General features: G+C 40.6%; 1 protein-coding gene across 2 annotated transcripts in view; it reads left to right on the top strand.

Moving 5' to 3' along the window:
* The window catches only part of LRP5 (LDL receptor related protein 5), a 248,179-nt gene extending 238,880 nt beyond the window's left edge, over window positions 1-9,299 (top strand). For both annotated transcript variants that reach the window (XM_084630413.1, XM_084630412.1), the window contains exons 22-23: window positions 2,210-2,307; window positions 2,830-9,299. In XM_084630413.1, coding sequence (XP_084486539.1) covers window positions 2,210-2,307; window positions 2,830-3,091 — 360 coding nt within the window. In that variant the 3' untranslated portion in view covers window positions 3,092-9,299. The remainder of the gene's footprint in view (window positions 1-2,209; window positions 2,308-2,829) is intronic.
* The last annotated feature ends 3,753 nt before the right edge of the window (window positions 9,300-13,052 follow it).

Raw genomic sequence — 13,052 nt, 5'->3', positions numbered from 1 at the left:
AGGGGATAAATGTAAGGTAATATCTGGTTGAGTTAGGCCAGTGCTCCTCACTGAAGTATTGAGGTGCTGGGGATCCTTTGTTACACACCACCTCCTTCAGACCCACGTCTGTGAAGGCCTGTGGGGAACAACAGGGTTCATGGCTGGGGGAGACTGAGTGTCTCCCTTGGGGAAGGCTGCATGCCAGATTCTCTTAAGGAAGCTGTTGTGAAGCCTTTACTCAGTAAACCATCACTTGACCCTGACTCTCTGGCCAGTTATGATCTGGTAGCTAATCCTCCAGTTTTAGTTTAAAATTATAGAGAGAGGCCGTGGCACGACAACTCTGAGCTTCTAGCTGTCTCTGGTCGTCTTCCTAGTTATTCTGGCTACGGCACAGACACATGAGAGGTGTTGATGGATGTTCTCCTGGCAATCGATAAAGATCGGGGCCAGATCTTCATCTGGTGCAAATCAGCATAGTTCCATTGAAGTCAATGGGGCGAGGCCAATTTACAGCAGTTGAGGATCTGGCCACAGGCATCAAAGCTAACATCAGTGAGATCTGCTGTCTTTAATATGAATTGTGAAGTGTTGTTGGCTCAGCTGATAACTCTAGTAGGAGTACATGGAGCTGCTCTTGGTGTGTCTGTTCCTTTCTTGCTAAGCATTCCCAGAGGGTACTCTTGGGCAATCGTTCATCATGCCTTAAGATGTAATTGTGTGGAGCTCCATAGGGCTGGGTCTTTTCTCCCTTCCTGCTACCAAGTCTGTTGGTAGGGTTAGTGTGGAAGTGTTATGGTGGTGCTTTCCCCCTGAGTTAATACTGATGAAATACCACAGCTCAACGTTGAGACCACTGTGCTGGTAGAAGTGCAATTTTTCAGATGCAGCATAAAACTGAGGTCCTGGTCACTTGTGATAATTAAAGTTCCTTTGGCATTTTTAATAAGAATACAGATGTTAATCAAACTCCTGCTCGAATAAAACGTGCCGTTTCAGTGGATACATCATTCCTCATCTCCCTGTGGTGCAGTGCTAAAGAACTGCTTCCTTTTACCCCAGAAGTAGCTGTATTTTAGTGGTGACTGAAGTGATCCCTTATCTACTTTATAAGGGTGTGGAGGCTTAACACTGTATTTATAAATCCTCTTCAGATCCTTGGATGAAAGGCACAAAGCGTTATCGTTTTATCTGTGTTTTATTAGTGCTGAAGATCATATTTCTCTTTCCCCTGACAGCGGGGGAGGAGGAATTGGGTGTATATCGAAGATGGTAATGAATACCTAGCGGCACATTCCCATCTTGCTGATCAGTGATTTATGCATGTCACTCCACTGGGAGGCAAGGATGTACCCATTACTATTGTTGTTCAATTGAACTGTGCTAGAAAGAACATGAAATACATGAAGTGTTACTGCTCACTTTGTTCCCCTCTAAAAATGAATAGACTGGAATATTTAAAAAACAAAAATGGGGAGGGAGGGTGGGGTGGGGATTTCCACTGCAAGTTTCCACTTAAACTTGAAGCATAATCAATGCTATTTTCTTAAGGGCTGCCAACAATTAATTAGTCATTTTTTTGGGTGCAGGATGGGGGAGATTTTAAGCATTCATGGCTAATAGCTTCTTTGCATTGCTGACCTTGTCAAACTGGTGTGATTTAAAAAGAGTAGTAAAAAAAGTTACCGGGAAAACATGGAGTGAACCAGTCGTAGTAAAGGAACTCAAGCTTCTGGATGTGGCATTGATTGGGACAGGGTAAGGGTTGGGGTGGAGGAGGCTCCAAGTCTGACAAGGAAGAGATCTGTCTTTATGTTCATAAATAAAGAAAGCTCTTGAAGGCACGAGGTGGGGAGACTGGAAACCTGGGTTCAGTTCCCGGCTCCATCATAGCTTTTCTGTGTAACACTGGACAAGGCACTTAACCTCTCATTTAAGTAGTAGGGAACTGTAACTCCCTCCGCTGCAGGAATCAGTGGCTGAAATTCTGTGGTCTGTGTGCTATGTCTAGGCTAGAAGATCACAGTGAACCCTTCTGGCCTTAAAAAAAAAAATCTATGAATCCTTATGAAGCTACATGTAAAAACAAGGAGAGAAGGCTAGACTATGGGTGAGATAATAGCAACCTATGGGAGATATTTTTATACTGTTTTTCACTGTCTTTCTAAGTATTGTTCCATAATGAGTTAAACTGAACCTCTGCCTTATTTGTTCTTAACATCCACAGATTTTGAACCCACCTCCTTCCCCAGCCACTGATCGCTCTTTATATAACACAGAGATGTTCTATTCCTCAAACATTCCTTCAACAACAAGATCTTACAGGTACTGATCAAATGGAAAGCTTGGCATTTTCTTAGGTTGAGGTCTCTTTGGTTTTGTGCCTAGGAAAAAAACCAATCTTGTTCAAAGCTTTATCTTTTAAAGGAGAAAAAGGGGTTGTTTTTTTCCCTCTTTGATCAAATGGCATGTCAGACCGTGGTTACTCTTGTTACTATATCAAACATCCACTTTATTTGTTCATTTCTGAAAAATGAAAACATTCTGTGAGTGATTAGTTGAGGCAGTAGAAATGGGGTCTAGAGCTTTTCACTGCTAGGTTGCTGATTATAATCCAGCCAAAATAGACTGTATCACCTGATGACAGTTCAGCACCCTGTGTAAAACAAGAGAAGTGGTTCTAGTTTGTGGCACCTAATTCCCTGATGCTCCTTTGAAAATCCCATCTGTAACACCTGTGCTTTGGAGGTCTTCACTCCAGCACCTTTCACCTGCATTTAAAATTCATGCAGAGTATTTTTTTTAAGGCATTTGAACACTACTAACACTGAGCTGTTAACTTTTCAGACCCTACCTTATACGAGGAATAGCTCCGCCCACGACACCATGCAGCACAGATGTGTGCGACAGTGACTACACCACAAGCCGGTGGAAGGCCAACAAATACTACATAGATCTAAATTCAGACTCAGATCCTTATCCCCCTCCCCCCACGCCTCGCAGCCAGTACATGTCGGCAGAAGAAAGCTGCCCTCCATCTCCTGCCACAGAGCGAAGTTACTTTCACCTCTACCCCCCTCCACCGTCTCCTTGTACAGACTCCTCATGACCTTAATAGAAGGAACTTGTCTTTTACTGTAAATATTTTTAAATATGAACAAAGATTAAAATATATTTTATGATGTTAAAAATAAATAGGGGTGGGAATTTAAAAAAAGAAAATGTGAATAAAAATGAATGGGGTGGGGCTGTGAAAATGTGTACAGTGGAAGAATATTTATAAATTTGATTTTTTTTTAATTTAATTTCCATTCTTTTGTGCCATAATTGCCTTTTTTTAAATTGAAGTCAGGAAACTGATTTGACCTCCAAGGGACTGGGGGAGGGGGGGGAGGAAAGGATGAGGATGTTGAGCCTTTGTGGGTTTTTTAAAGTCCCCTTTTTAATGCTGTAAAATGTATGTCAATGTGACACCAAAGGGAAAACAAAAACAAAAAAAGAGGCTCCTGGGAGGGGCATGCTAAAAAGAAGCTGAGAGGCTGAATGACAAAACTTGTCTTACGGTTATTCGAAAAAAAAGAGAACAAAAACTATTTTGTTTCAAAAAATAATTTGTTCACTGCCAAAAAATTAATAACCAAATTATATATTTTTGTTTAGAAAGTTGAATGAAAAACAAACAAACAAACAAAAACCTCCCTCCTGAATGTTCCAGTTTGCAAACAAGCCAGTTGCTTCCCAGAGGAACCCAGGCACTAAAAGAGGCCAAGATTTTGAACCTTGCACTCTATTCACTCAGCACTAGTCACTCTTTCCAGTTCGACGTGATAAAACAAGGTCCTCCGTCATTCCCTAGCAGCCACTTCACTCTAGGTGGGCATGGGACCACAGAGCCATTCCTAGAGAGATTGTGGGGGTCAGCCAGGAAAGGTCTGTTATAGCTAAATTAGTCTCCTCTTTCCTGAAAAATGGTAGCAGTTCCATCACCTGTTTCTGAAGTCTGGACTTCCTAGTCAGTTCTGTATATATAGCTCCTGCCCCTGTATTTAGCTCAGCAAATTGCTCTAGTTCCAGATGTCCGGATCCCAGAGTGTGGTGGTCCAGTAACACGCCAGCTCATATTTACTTCAGTAGGAAAGTTTTAAGATTAAATATTTGGGAAACTAAATATGTACAGAGGTAGAACAAAAAAACCCTCAAACAAACACAAGCAAGCAACCCACACACGTTAAAATGCATGTGATTTAGTTATGGCCCTATGAAAATTTGCTAGAAAATGAGTTTAATTTTACCAAAAGGCAGCAAAAATAAGGACTTTTTTTTTCTTTTTTAAAATTAACTCTTCACATTATAGAAACTGCTGTAATGCCAAGACAGCACCACAGAAGAGATCTGTTTCAGGCATTTAACATGTAGCACTTATCAGAGGGGTTCTCAGACTGGGGGTCGGGACCCCTCAGGGGGTCGCGAGGTTATTACGTGGGGGGTCGTGAGCTGTCAGCCTCCACCCCAAACCCCGCTTCGCCTCCAGCATTTATAATGGTTTTAAATATAAAAAAGTGTTTTTAATTTATAAGAGGGGGGGTCATACTCAGAGGCTTGCTATGTGAAAGGGGGCACCAGTACAAAAGTTTGAGAACCACTGACTTAACAAGCTGCTAGCTGGGCGGCTATCAGTTCCTTTTACCAAATTAACAGACATGAACGATATTTCTCCTTGCTATTATCCAAGGTCTCTACTGTTGCACAGTGCTTTTAGAAACTGTCCTTATGACAGCAGCCATAATGTGGACATGTAGTCAAGACACTTGAGAAAAAAACTGGATAATACAGATCTGCACCTGTTTTTTACAGCTGCTGAAGAACAGGTGCAGTCAGCCTCTGACAGACTGAATAGCATTGACAGAAATGAAACCTTTTCGTTTTTGAACTCTCAAGTTGGATTTTTATTTTAGCAAGCTTCCCCCCCACCCCCCAACCCGAGAGCAATAGAGAGATCGAGTGAGCAAGAGGGAAGGGAATCCTCCAGCTAAGGGCCAAAATTCTTCACTTGCATCCTCAGTGTGGATTTAAACTCCAAACATTCTGATCCTGCTACATTCTCAGATCTCACTGTCTGCTCTTCCTATCCACATGGATCCGAGAACAGAATTTTGCTCACTGTGATTGTCATTTTATTAAAAGTCTGAGAAGGAGCCTGGGTTTGTTAGCTTTGTAAAATCCCTAGCCTCTCTGATTTGGATTCAGCTCAGAGAAGAGGCCCTTTGTTTGCATGGAGAAAAACAGAGCAAAGTATTAAGAGTTTAATTTTGCAGATCAACCCTATACTAAAAACACTGCAAAATGGATTTCTCCATGAACGTTAGCTGTTCTGCAGTATGTCAGGAGAGAGGAGGTCATGGTGTCTGTTAACCTTAGAGTGACTCTTGGCAGATCTCTGGAAAATGGTGTGCGCTGTTTGGCTGAATGAGGATCAAATTTCATGTCACCATGTTTAAGTCAACTAAATTGTAAATAGAAATCCATGGGATATTTTACATGTAATATCCCTCATCTAAAGAAGAGCTTACACCAGTTGGAGACTACAGTCCAGTTATGTATTTTTCTCACATCACTGTATTTGTGTGTGTGCTCATTGTTCCTCATTTGTTAATGAATTCATAATTTTAGTAATGTCACTTTATAGCTCTTGCTTAGAAATATGCAATGTTACATTTCCTGTATCCTTGCGATGATGCTGGATGTGAGATTACATGGATTATTTTTTTGATAAACCACTGTTCATTTAAAAAAGAACCACATTTTTTTTTAATCTTAACCCCACTTAATAGGAAATAAGTTTTCAGATCATAAGGTTTGGGGTTGAGTTTAGGGAAACTGTAGGAATTTTGCTCAGACTTTGAGTTATCTTGACGATCAAATTCAGAACTGACTCTGGGAAACACTTCTGGGTATGTATGAATAAACAAAGCATATACAGTGCTTGAAAACAGCTTTTAAATTTCAGTTGGAAGAGCAGAGCCTTTTGCTGTGATGACCAGTTTACTGAGGAATGATCTTATTTGAGACCCTGGATGATGGTCAATATCTGAGACTGTGTTTTTGGAAGTCTTGCCCTGCTTTATTATTATTATTATGGGCTTAGTTATCGATCCTAAAAAGAACTTGTTTAAGAATTAAACATTTTGTTTAAATGGAATGTAAAGTATTACTTCTAAGTGCTGGAGACTGTGTACATCTTACACAGGGTTCCCACACTGCCAGTACCCTAGAAAAGATGTCATATTTCAGTAAGAGGGGCCCCTGCTTCCTGGAAATACGATGCAGCTTGTTCCTGTGAATGTACTTCCAGCCTTTTGAATTTCAGGCGCCTCAACTGAGCAAAACAGGTGCTATTTTCCTCTGGATCAGACTGACAGAGAACTGGAGAGAAACTGCTAAATGTAAATAATCGGTTATGGCCATTGGATATTGATCAAGCAGAAAATAAAATGTGCGGAGTGTTTTTTCGTCATTTGTATGTCCAGTTTTATTAACCAAGTGTGCCTTGGGAAAGATAACAACAGTGTTTGCAGAGAAAGAACTCTTAAAATCTGCAGGAAGATGCATATGTTTGGATTGCCTTAGTTTGAGCAGTTGTGGTCTTAAATCAATTTAGCCTGGTGTTTTTCATTTTCCTTGTGATCATTATTATTCACTGTTGCAGTATGTTAGCACTTCAGCCAGTTTAAGTTAAGACAGACCTCTCTGTCTGGTGTGTAACTAGTAATGGGCAAAGGATGTAGTTAATCCTGTGCCATATTTAACAGACAGGTGTACTAGGAAAGTGGAGAGAGAATGAAAGAGAGAGAGACTCTATTTACACTTGTAAAAGGAACTATCTTGTGTGGTTGCTATACTGAGATTTGCCCTGGTTACAACTGTTGATATAGATGAAGCAGGGTAATGCCATAGTGTAGACAAGCAAAGCTGCTATAAATCATAGCTTACACGAGTGAAATTACTCCCATTTCAAGCAAGACTATGGTGCATCAGGGCAAATTGTGGCTTACATTGGTTCAGCTAGATGGGTGGCCAACCACCCATAGTTGAAATTCCCAGTAAAGATAAGGCCTTTAGTCGACAGAGTCTGTTGTATGAGTCCCAGTGCACTTACCAATTATCACTGATATAATTTGCCCTTCTTGTTTACCCTGAGCATTTTGAAAAGTCTCCTCTGATCCCAGTTACTCTGATGGGCATTACACTGAGCCAATCCAAGTGAGTAGCTGTGCTTGTAATTGAGCTACAACTGATCTCCATTAACGTCAGGAAATGAAAACAGAAGGCAGGCATGTTCCCAATAATTAAAAACACACACAAGTGCTTGGCATGGAGCCCTGAATTTGAAATATCATTTTTGATGTTAGGCAGGACTGAGGGACATAGTATAAATAATATCCTTATTTGGACAGAGCATTGCATGCAAGCCACAGCCAAAGGGGGACAGTGGTTTACAGGGTCAATTATTCAACAGTTTATAGGTTTAAATAATTTTGAATATGTTCCTCAGTAAAAATTTGTCTTGAACACAAAAGATTGAAAGAAAATTTGTCTACAGAGAAGGCAAGTTTAACTGGCCACCGAATAACCAATAATCCTGGCTACAGAAAACTCACTGTGAAATGTCCAAGAATTCTAATGCAGCTCGTCTCTTAGATGTAGCAAATACTGCATTTTGGTTTCTTTTTGTTATGTTGTTACATTAAAAACCCTTAGGCCATTATTCTGATTTTACTTAACAATAAGGTATCAGTTTTATATTTTAAAATGTAAGAGGTATCTGAAATGAATACTAATATACATAAACATTTTGTAGCTCCTGTAATTTGTTTCCTTGCTCTGCTTTCTGTAAATACCTTGTTGTAACTAGTATTCTTTTCTTTTTTGGGACTGGCCAACAGCTCTGTGGCATTATGACCCCACCTGAGAAGGTTCTGAAATAGCCCATCGCCCCTTGTCTGTGTTGGACCTAAGGTTAGGGCTGGTGGAAATGAGTCTGATACAATAGTCCTCTGCCTCCCAAATTAAAATCCAGCAGTCCCAGGTCCAAAGATCCCAGATTTACTTCCAAGCTCCCATGGCAATACCCTGCCAACTCTTAGGTGGTCCGTGGATATTACTGAGCTATAATGACCAAGGACCTGATCCTGACTGATTTCAGTGAGGAGTTAAGGCCCTGATTCTGCACCATTGACTTCAGTGGGCAAAGAAACAGACTGCTAATGCACTGAAGACCTCACTGATCAATCCCAAGCAGAACTTTTAGATTGACCATCAGGTATGAAGGCATGTCTGAACTGTGTTTTCAGAGACAGAAAGCAAATCTGAAACTTAGGGTAGATGACTGACTAATTCACCAGCACCGTATGTTTCTGAAAATCAAATACTCAAACTGAAGCACCTGTCTCTAGATCAGAAACATACTATGTTCTCCTAGTGCAGTGATCATCTGTACTTCTTCGGTGTGTGGGTGTCAGAGGGAGAGGTACTCCAACTTAATTTGTAAAATGTATTTGCAGAAGAACACTGTAAATATGTACTGAAGTACTTGGTTGCAATTAGAAACAAAATACTTGTGATATCAAATGAAATTTATCTGCATAAGACTGATATAGTAAAATTGCTTAAAGCAGGAGCAGCGCTTTGCTGTTGTACGTGAAATTTGAAGGGCATTGTAAAGAGAAATCTAACCCAGACAGCTCTTTTTTATCTTATCTAAATATACCACAATTGCTGCTAATGTAAATGTACCTGAATATACAAAGATTACCAAGAATTGTTACGATAAAAAGAATCCCTCACGTCAAGCTTTTATATTTATATTAAAATATGTATTCTGCAAACAATCTACATAGTGTAGCTTTATATTTGTATCATTTTGTAGAATTCATCGTCACAAAAGAAAACCAAACCAACATTTTAGTGCCTTGGGTATTTTAAACAGCTCAGCATATTGACGGGGAGAAAACGACGCCTTAAATTAAGTGCCCCAGTGGCTAGTTTTTACAAAATAGTGTAACAGTGTGCTTTTGTGCCCCATTCATTCCAGACATGCCCATATTATGGAATAAAATTAAATTTATTTTGTATTTCGTAATGTGGACTCTGATAAGAAATATTTGCTCCAAAAATATCAATGTAATTAATCTGTAATATTCTGTGATTTTTTTTTTCAGTTGCATTTTTTAAAGTGAGTTTCGGCTACTTATCTGCCCCTTTTGTAAGGTCAGATTTCCATAATTTTATATAAATATGGAGTTATGCCATCTATTAAAATACATGATGTTAATTTAAACAAACCCCAATAGTTTGTTTTATGTATTTTTGGTTAAATTAACATTTTCAAGTTGTCACTAAAATGTTTTTTGTCATTAATACCATACAAATTAAGTCCTTGAATCAGAAACCAATTAATTATTAAAAATTATTCTGCAGAGTATGGTTTTCTAGCATTAACATAATGAAAAAGAGCTCAAATTAGCCTTTCAAAAAACTACTTTATGTGGAAGGCTTTCAAAGCCAATAAACAAACCATTTAAATATTAATCATTTTCAGTTTGTGACATTGCAAGTTGTGATGTTTCTTCAGGATACCAATACCTTTGTTTGAAGTTTTGTGTATAAATAACTGTAAAGTTAACAAACTCTGCATTTGTATGATAGATTTTGTGGATTTTGTTTTGTAATAAAATATTTTTTAAAAGGATTTGTTTGGCAGCTCCATGATCTGCTGACAACAGTGAATCCCAATGGGACAACTGATTGGATTTTTACAGCTTTGGATGACCCAGCAGTTGAGTAAAGGGTGGTATTCATTTTATGTTGTATGAAATTCAAGATTCACAATAACATATTAAGCTAGGGTAGGGGATACCCATGAAAAGCACAGCCCTGTCCACACCTGAATTAAAACTGTGATATAGCTATAATTGTGCTGAGAGATGTATACATATTACCATGGTTTTCCTGTCAAGAGTGAACAGGGGTTTTTTTATTTTAGACTTGTGCTATACACTAGTTAATAGGGATAGTCTATACGCCACGATTTGACTGTAGAAAAATGCAATGACCTCATTCACAAGATCAGGGGAAACCCAGCTACATTCTGCAATAGAAAGAGCAGCTGTGTTTAAATCTGGCTGTAGCTAGCAGTTTGGGGCAGGGGGCAGGTTAATGATGAACAGCAAATGAGATTCATAAATGTTGAGTTTGTGCGCTTTTAAGTATTCTTTTATTAAGAAAACATTCAAGGATGTTTATTTTAAGGGAATGGGGGGTTCTTCCTAATTTAACCTGAGCTATACCAGGCATGCCAAGCTCAGTCTGCCCTAGCTTTGCTGGAACACATGTAGAAGGTCACAGAGATGAGAAGTGTCATACCTTAATTGAAGAGACAGGGTTTTAAATCTTTAACTATGACATCCTTTCTCCCAAGTGTATATTAAACATTGGCGTTAATAACTATTGAGACTCCCTTCCCCTCACAATTGCTCAGCTTTCTTTGTGGTGTCAATATTTCACTAGTTCTCCAGTCATCTTTCTCCTTTCAGTTCTTCTTAAATCACATAGTGGGGAAAAAAGTACATAAGCTTAATTTTTTCCTTAGCTGGGTCACCTTTAAGTTTCCCCCTTTCAAAACAAAGAGTGGTGTAAAATGGAACAGACATGTTGTAACTCTGACCTAACTCAATTGTAATAATCATGGTTGCAGACTGAGGAATATCACTATCAGTACTTATTTGGTCCCTAAACTGTTATCTGAGCACCTCTCCTCACCCCTGTGAGGTAGAACTGTGCTATTGTACCCAATTTACAGATGTAGGACTGAGGCACAGAAACTATGTGACTTTCCCAAGATCACACAGGAAGCCTGTGCAGAGTAAAGAATTGAATCCAGGTTTATTGAGTCACAAACTAGTGTCAAAACCAGTGGGACATCCTTCCTCCCACCTTCCCCTATTGCAGTAATAATAAGAGTGGGAGGTTGTAGTACTTCTGTATTTGGCACTAATGCGACCACTACTTATATATTGTATCCAGTTCTGGTGTCTAAAATGCAAGATGGATGTTGATAAAATGGAGCAGTTTCAGAGCAGAGCCAGGAGAATGATTAAAGGATTGGAAAACCTGCCTTTATAGTGATAGACTCAAGGTGCTCAATCTATGTAGTTTAATAACAAGAAGATTACAGGTGACGTGATCAGTCTGGAAGCAGTGACATAGGGAACAAAAATTTGATGATGGGCTCATGAGTCTAGCAGGCAAAAATATAACAAGTTCCAATGGCTGAAAAAATTCAGACTAGAAATAAGGTCCAGCTTTTTAATAATTAGAGTAACTAATCACTGGAAAGTCAGGGAAGTCCTAAGACAGGGGTGGCCATATGCAGGTCTTCAGAAGTTAATATGCGGCTCCTTGTCTAGGCACCGACTCCGGGGCTGGAGCTACAGGCACCAACTTTCCAATGTGCCGGGGGGTGCTCACTGCTCAACCCCTGGCTCTGCCACAGGCCCTGCCCCCTTCCCTCCCCTGAGCCTGCCCTGCCCTCGCTCCTCCCTCTCCAAGCCTCCTGCACACCATGAAACAGCTGATCAGGAGGGGAGGGGAGGGAGAGAGGGGGCGGGGCTGCCAGTGGGCAGGAGGCACTGGGAGCAGGGCGGGCAGGGAAGCTGATGTGGAGGCTGCTGATGTATTACTGTGGCTCTTTGGCAGTGTACATTGGTAAATTCTGGCTCCTTCTCAGGCTCAGGTTGGCCACCCCTGTCCTAAGGTCTGAGTTATAGAGGAGGTCAGACTAGACGATCACAGTGATCCCTTTTGGCCCTATAATCTATGAATAAGCACCACACTAGCGCCAGTGTTTAGATCATACAGAGGTGAAAACTCAGTGGAGGCCACTTGGGTTTTTAAATGTATTTTTCTTTCACCCTGTGATGGAGTCACCGAGGCGATGCTTTGGAACTACTCCATACGAAGCCAGTCAGGACTTTGGGGGAGCATGCCTCCTCTCTTTGAGCATACTGTCTCCAGGGCAAGAAGCTTACACAGCTTTGACCTTCCTGGGTCTGACCTCAGAGCATTCAGCATCCCCTTCCACACCAGAGGGCCCTGCACCCCAACTCCGCAGTCAGACGTGACTCTCAGCCAGCGTAAAATGGAAGGTTTATTAGTCGACAGGAACACAGCGTAGAACAGAACTTGTCAGCACAGAAATCAGTGACTTTCATCCAAGTCCATCTTGGGGAGTCCTGGGCCAGATAGCCTGGACTCCCCTTCTTCTAATCTCCCAAGCAGACTGACAGCTTCCAGCAACCCAACCTCAGATACCCCTGTTGCTCCTCCCCTTGTGTCACTTCCCAGGCAAAGAGTCACCTGGTTGCATCCCCTTCCTGGGTCTCAGGTTATGAAGGGCACCGGTCATAGCATACATGCAAACAGCTGGAACAGTCTCACCTGCCCCAGAGGTCTCAGCCAAAGTCACACACTCCTATTCCCACTACTGAGGTATTGGTGCAGCACACAGAGAAACTGAGGCACACATTCATGCAAAACAGTTAAACTCACATAAGCTCAACAGTGATTCCTGCAGAGAAGAGAATTATTCTTCCCAACTACCTAAGTGAACAAGAGCATATCTTTTAGAAGACACTTAGTGTTCTCAGTTCAGGAATTGTACCAGACTGAAAGCCCATGGGCACTGGAATCACGAATGTTGGATTGAGATTCACTTACTCAGCAGATAGGGCTAACAAATATTTACTAAGGCAAAGCACTCAGCAAGTAATGATCAATTACTCACAAGTAGGAAACTCATCAGGACCATCTCATCAGAAGTCACCACCAGCACCAGACAATGGAGTTTCAGCTTCCCTTTGTTACACAAACATTTATAACATTTAGTTAACTTTTCTTTACATATGTATCAGTCTCTCATTTCCCTGTTAACTCTCCTCCCACCTCAGTACATGTTTAAAGTTCCAACTGGTCCTTTCTAGCTTTTTAGTTACTTTATTTTTATTGTTCTCACA

The sequence above is a fragment of the Lepidochelys olivacea genome (genome assembly GCF_965140295.1).
Source record: "Lepidochelys olivacea isolate rLepOli2 genome assembly, chromosome: 6".
Lineage (NCBI taxonomy): Eukaryota > Metazoa > Chordata > Testudines > Cheloniidae > Lepidochelys > Lepidochelys olivacea.
This window is presented reverse-complemented; position numbering and strand designations above follow the sequence as displayed.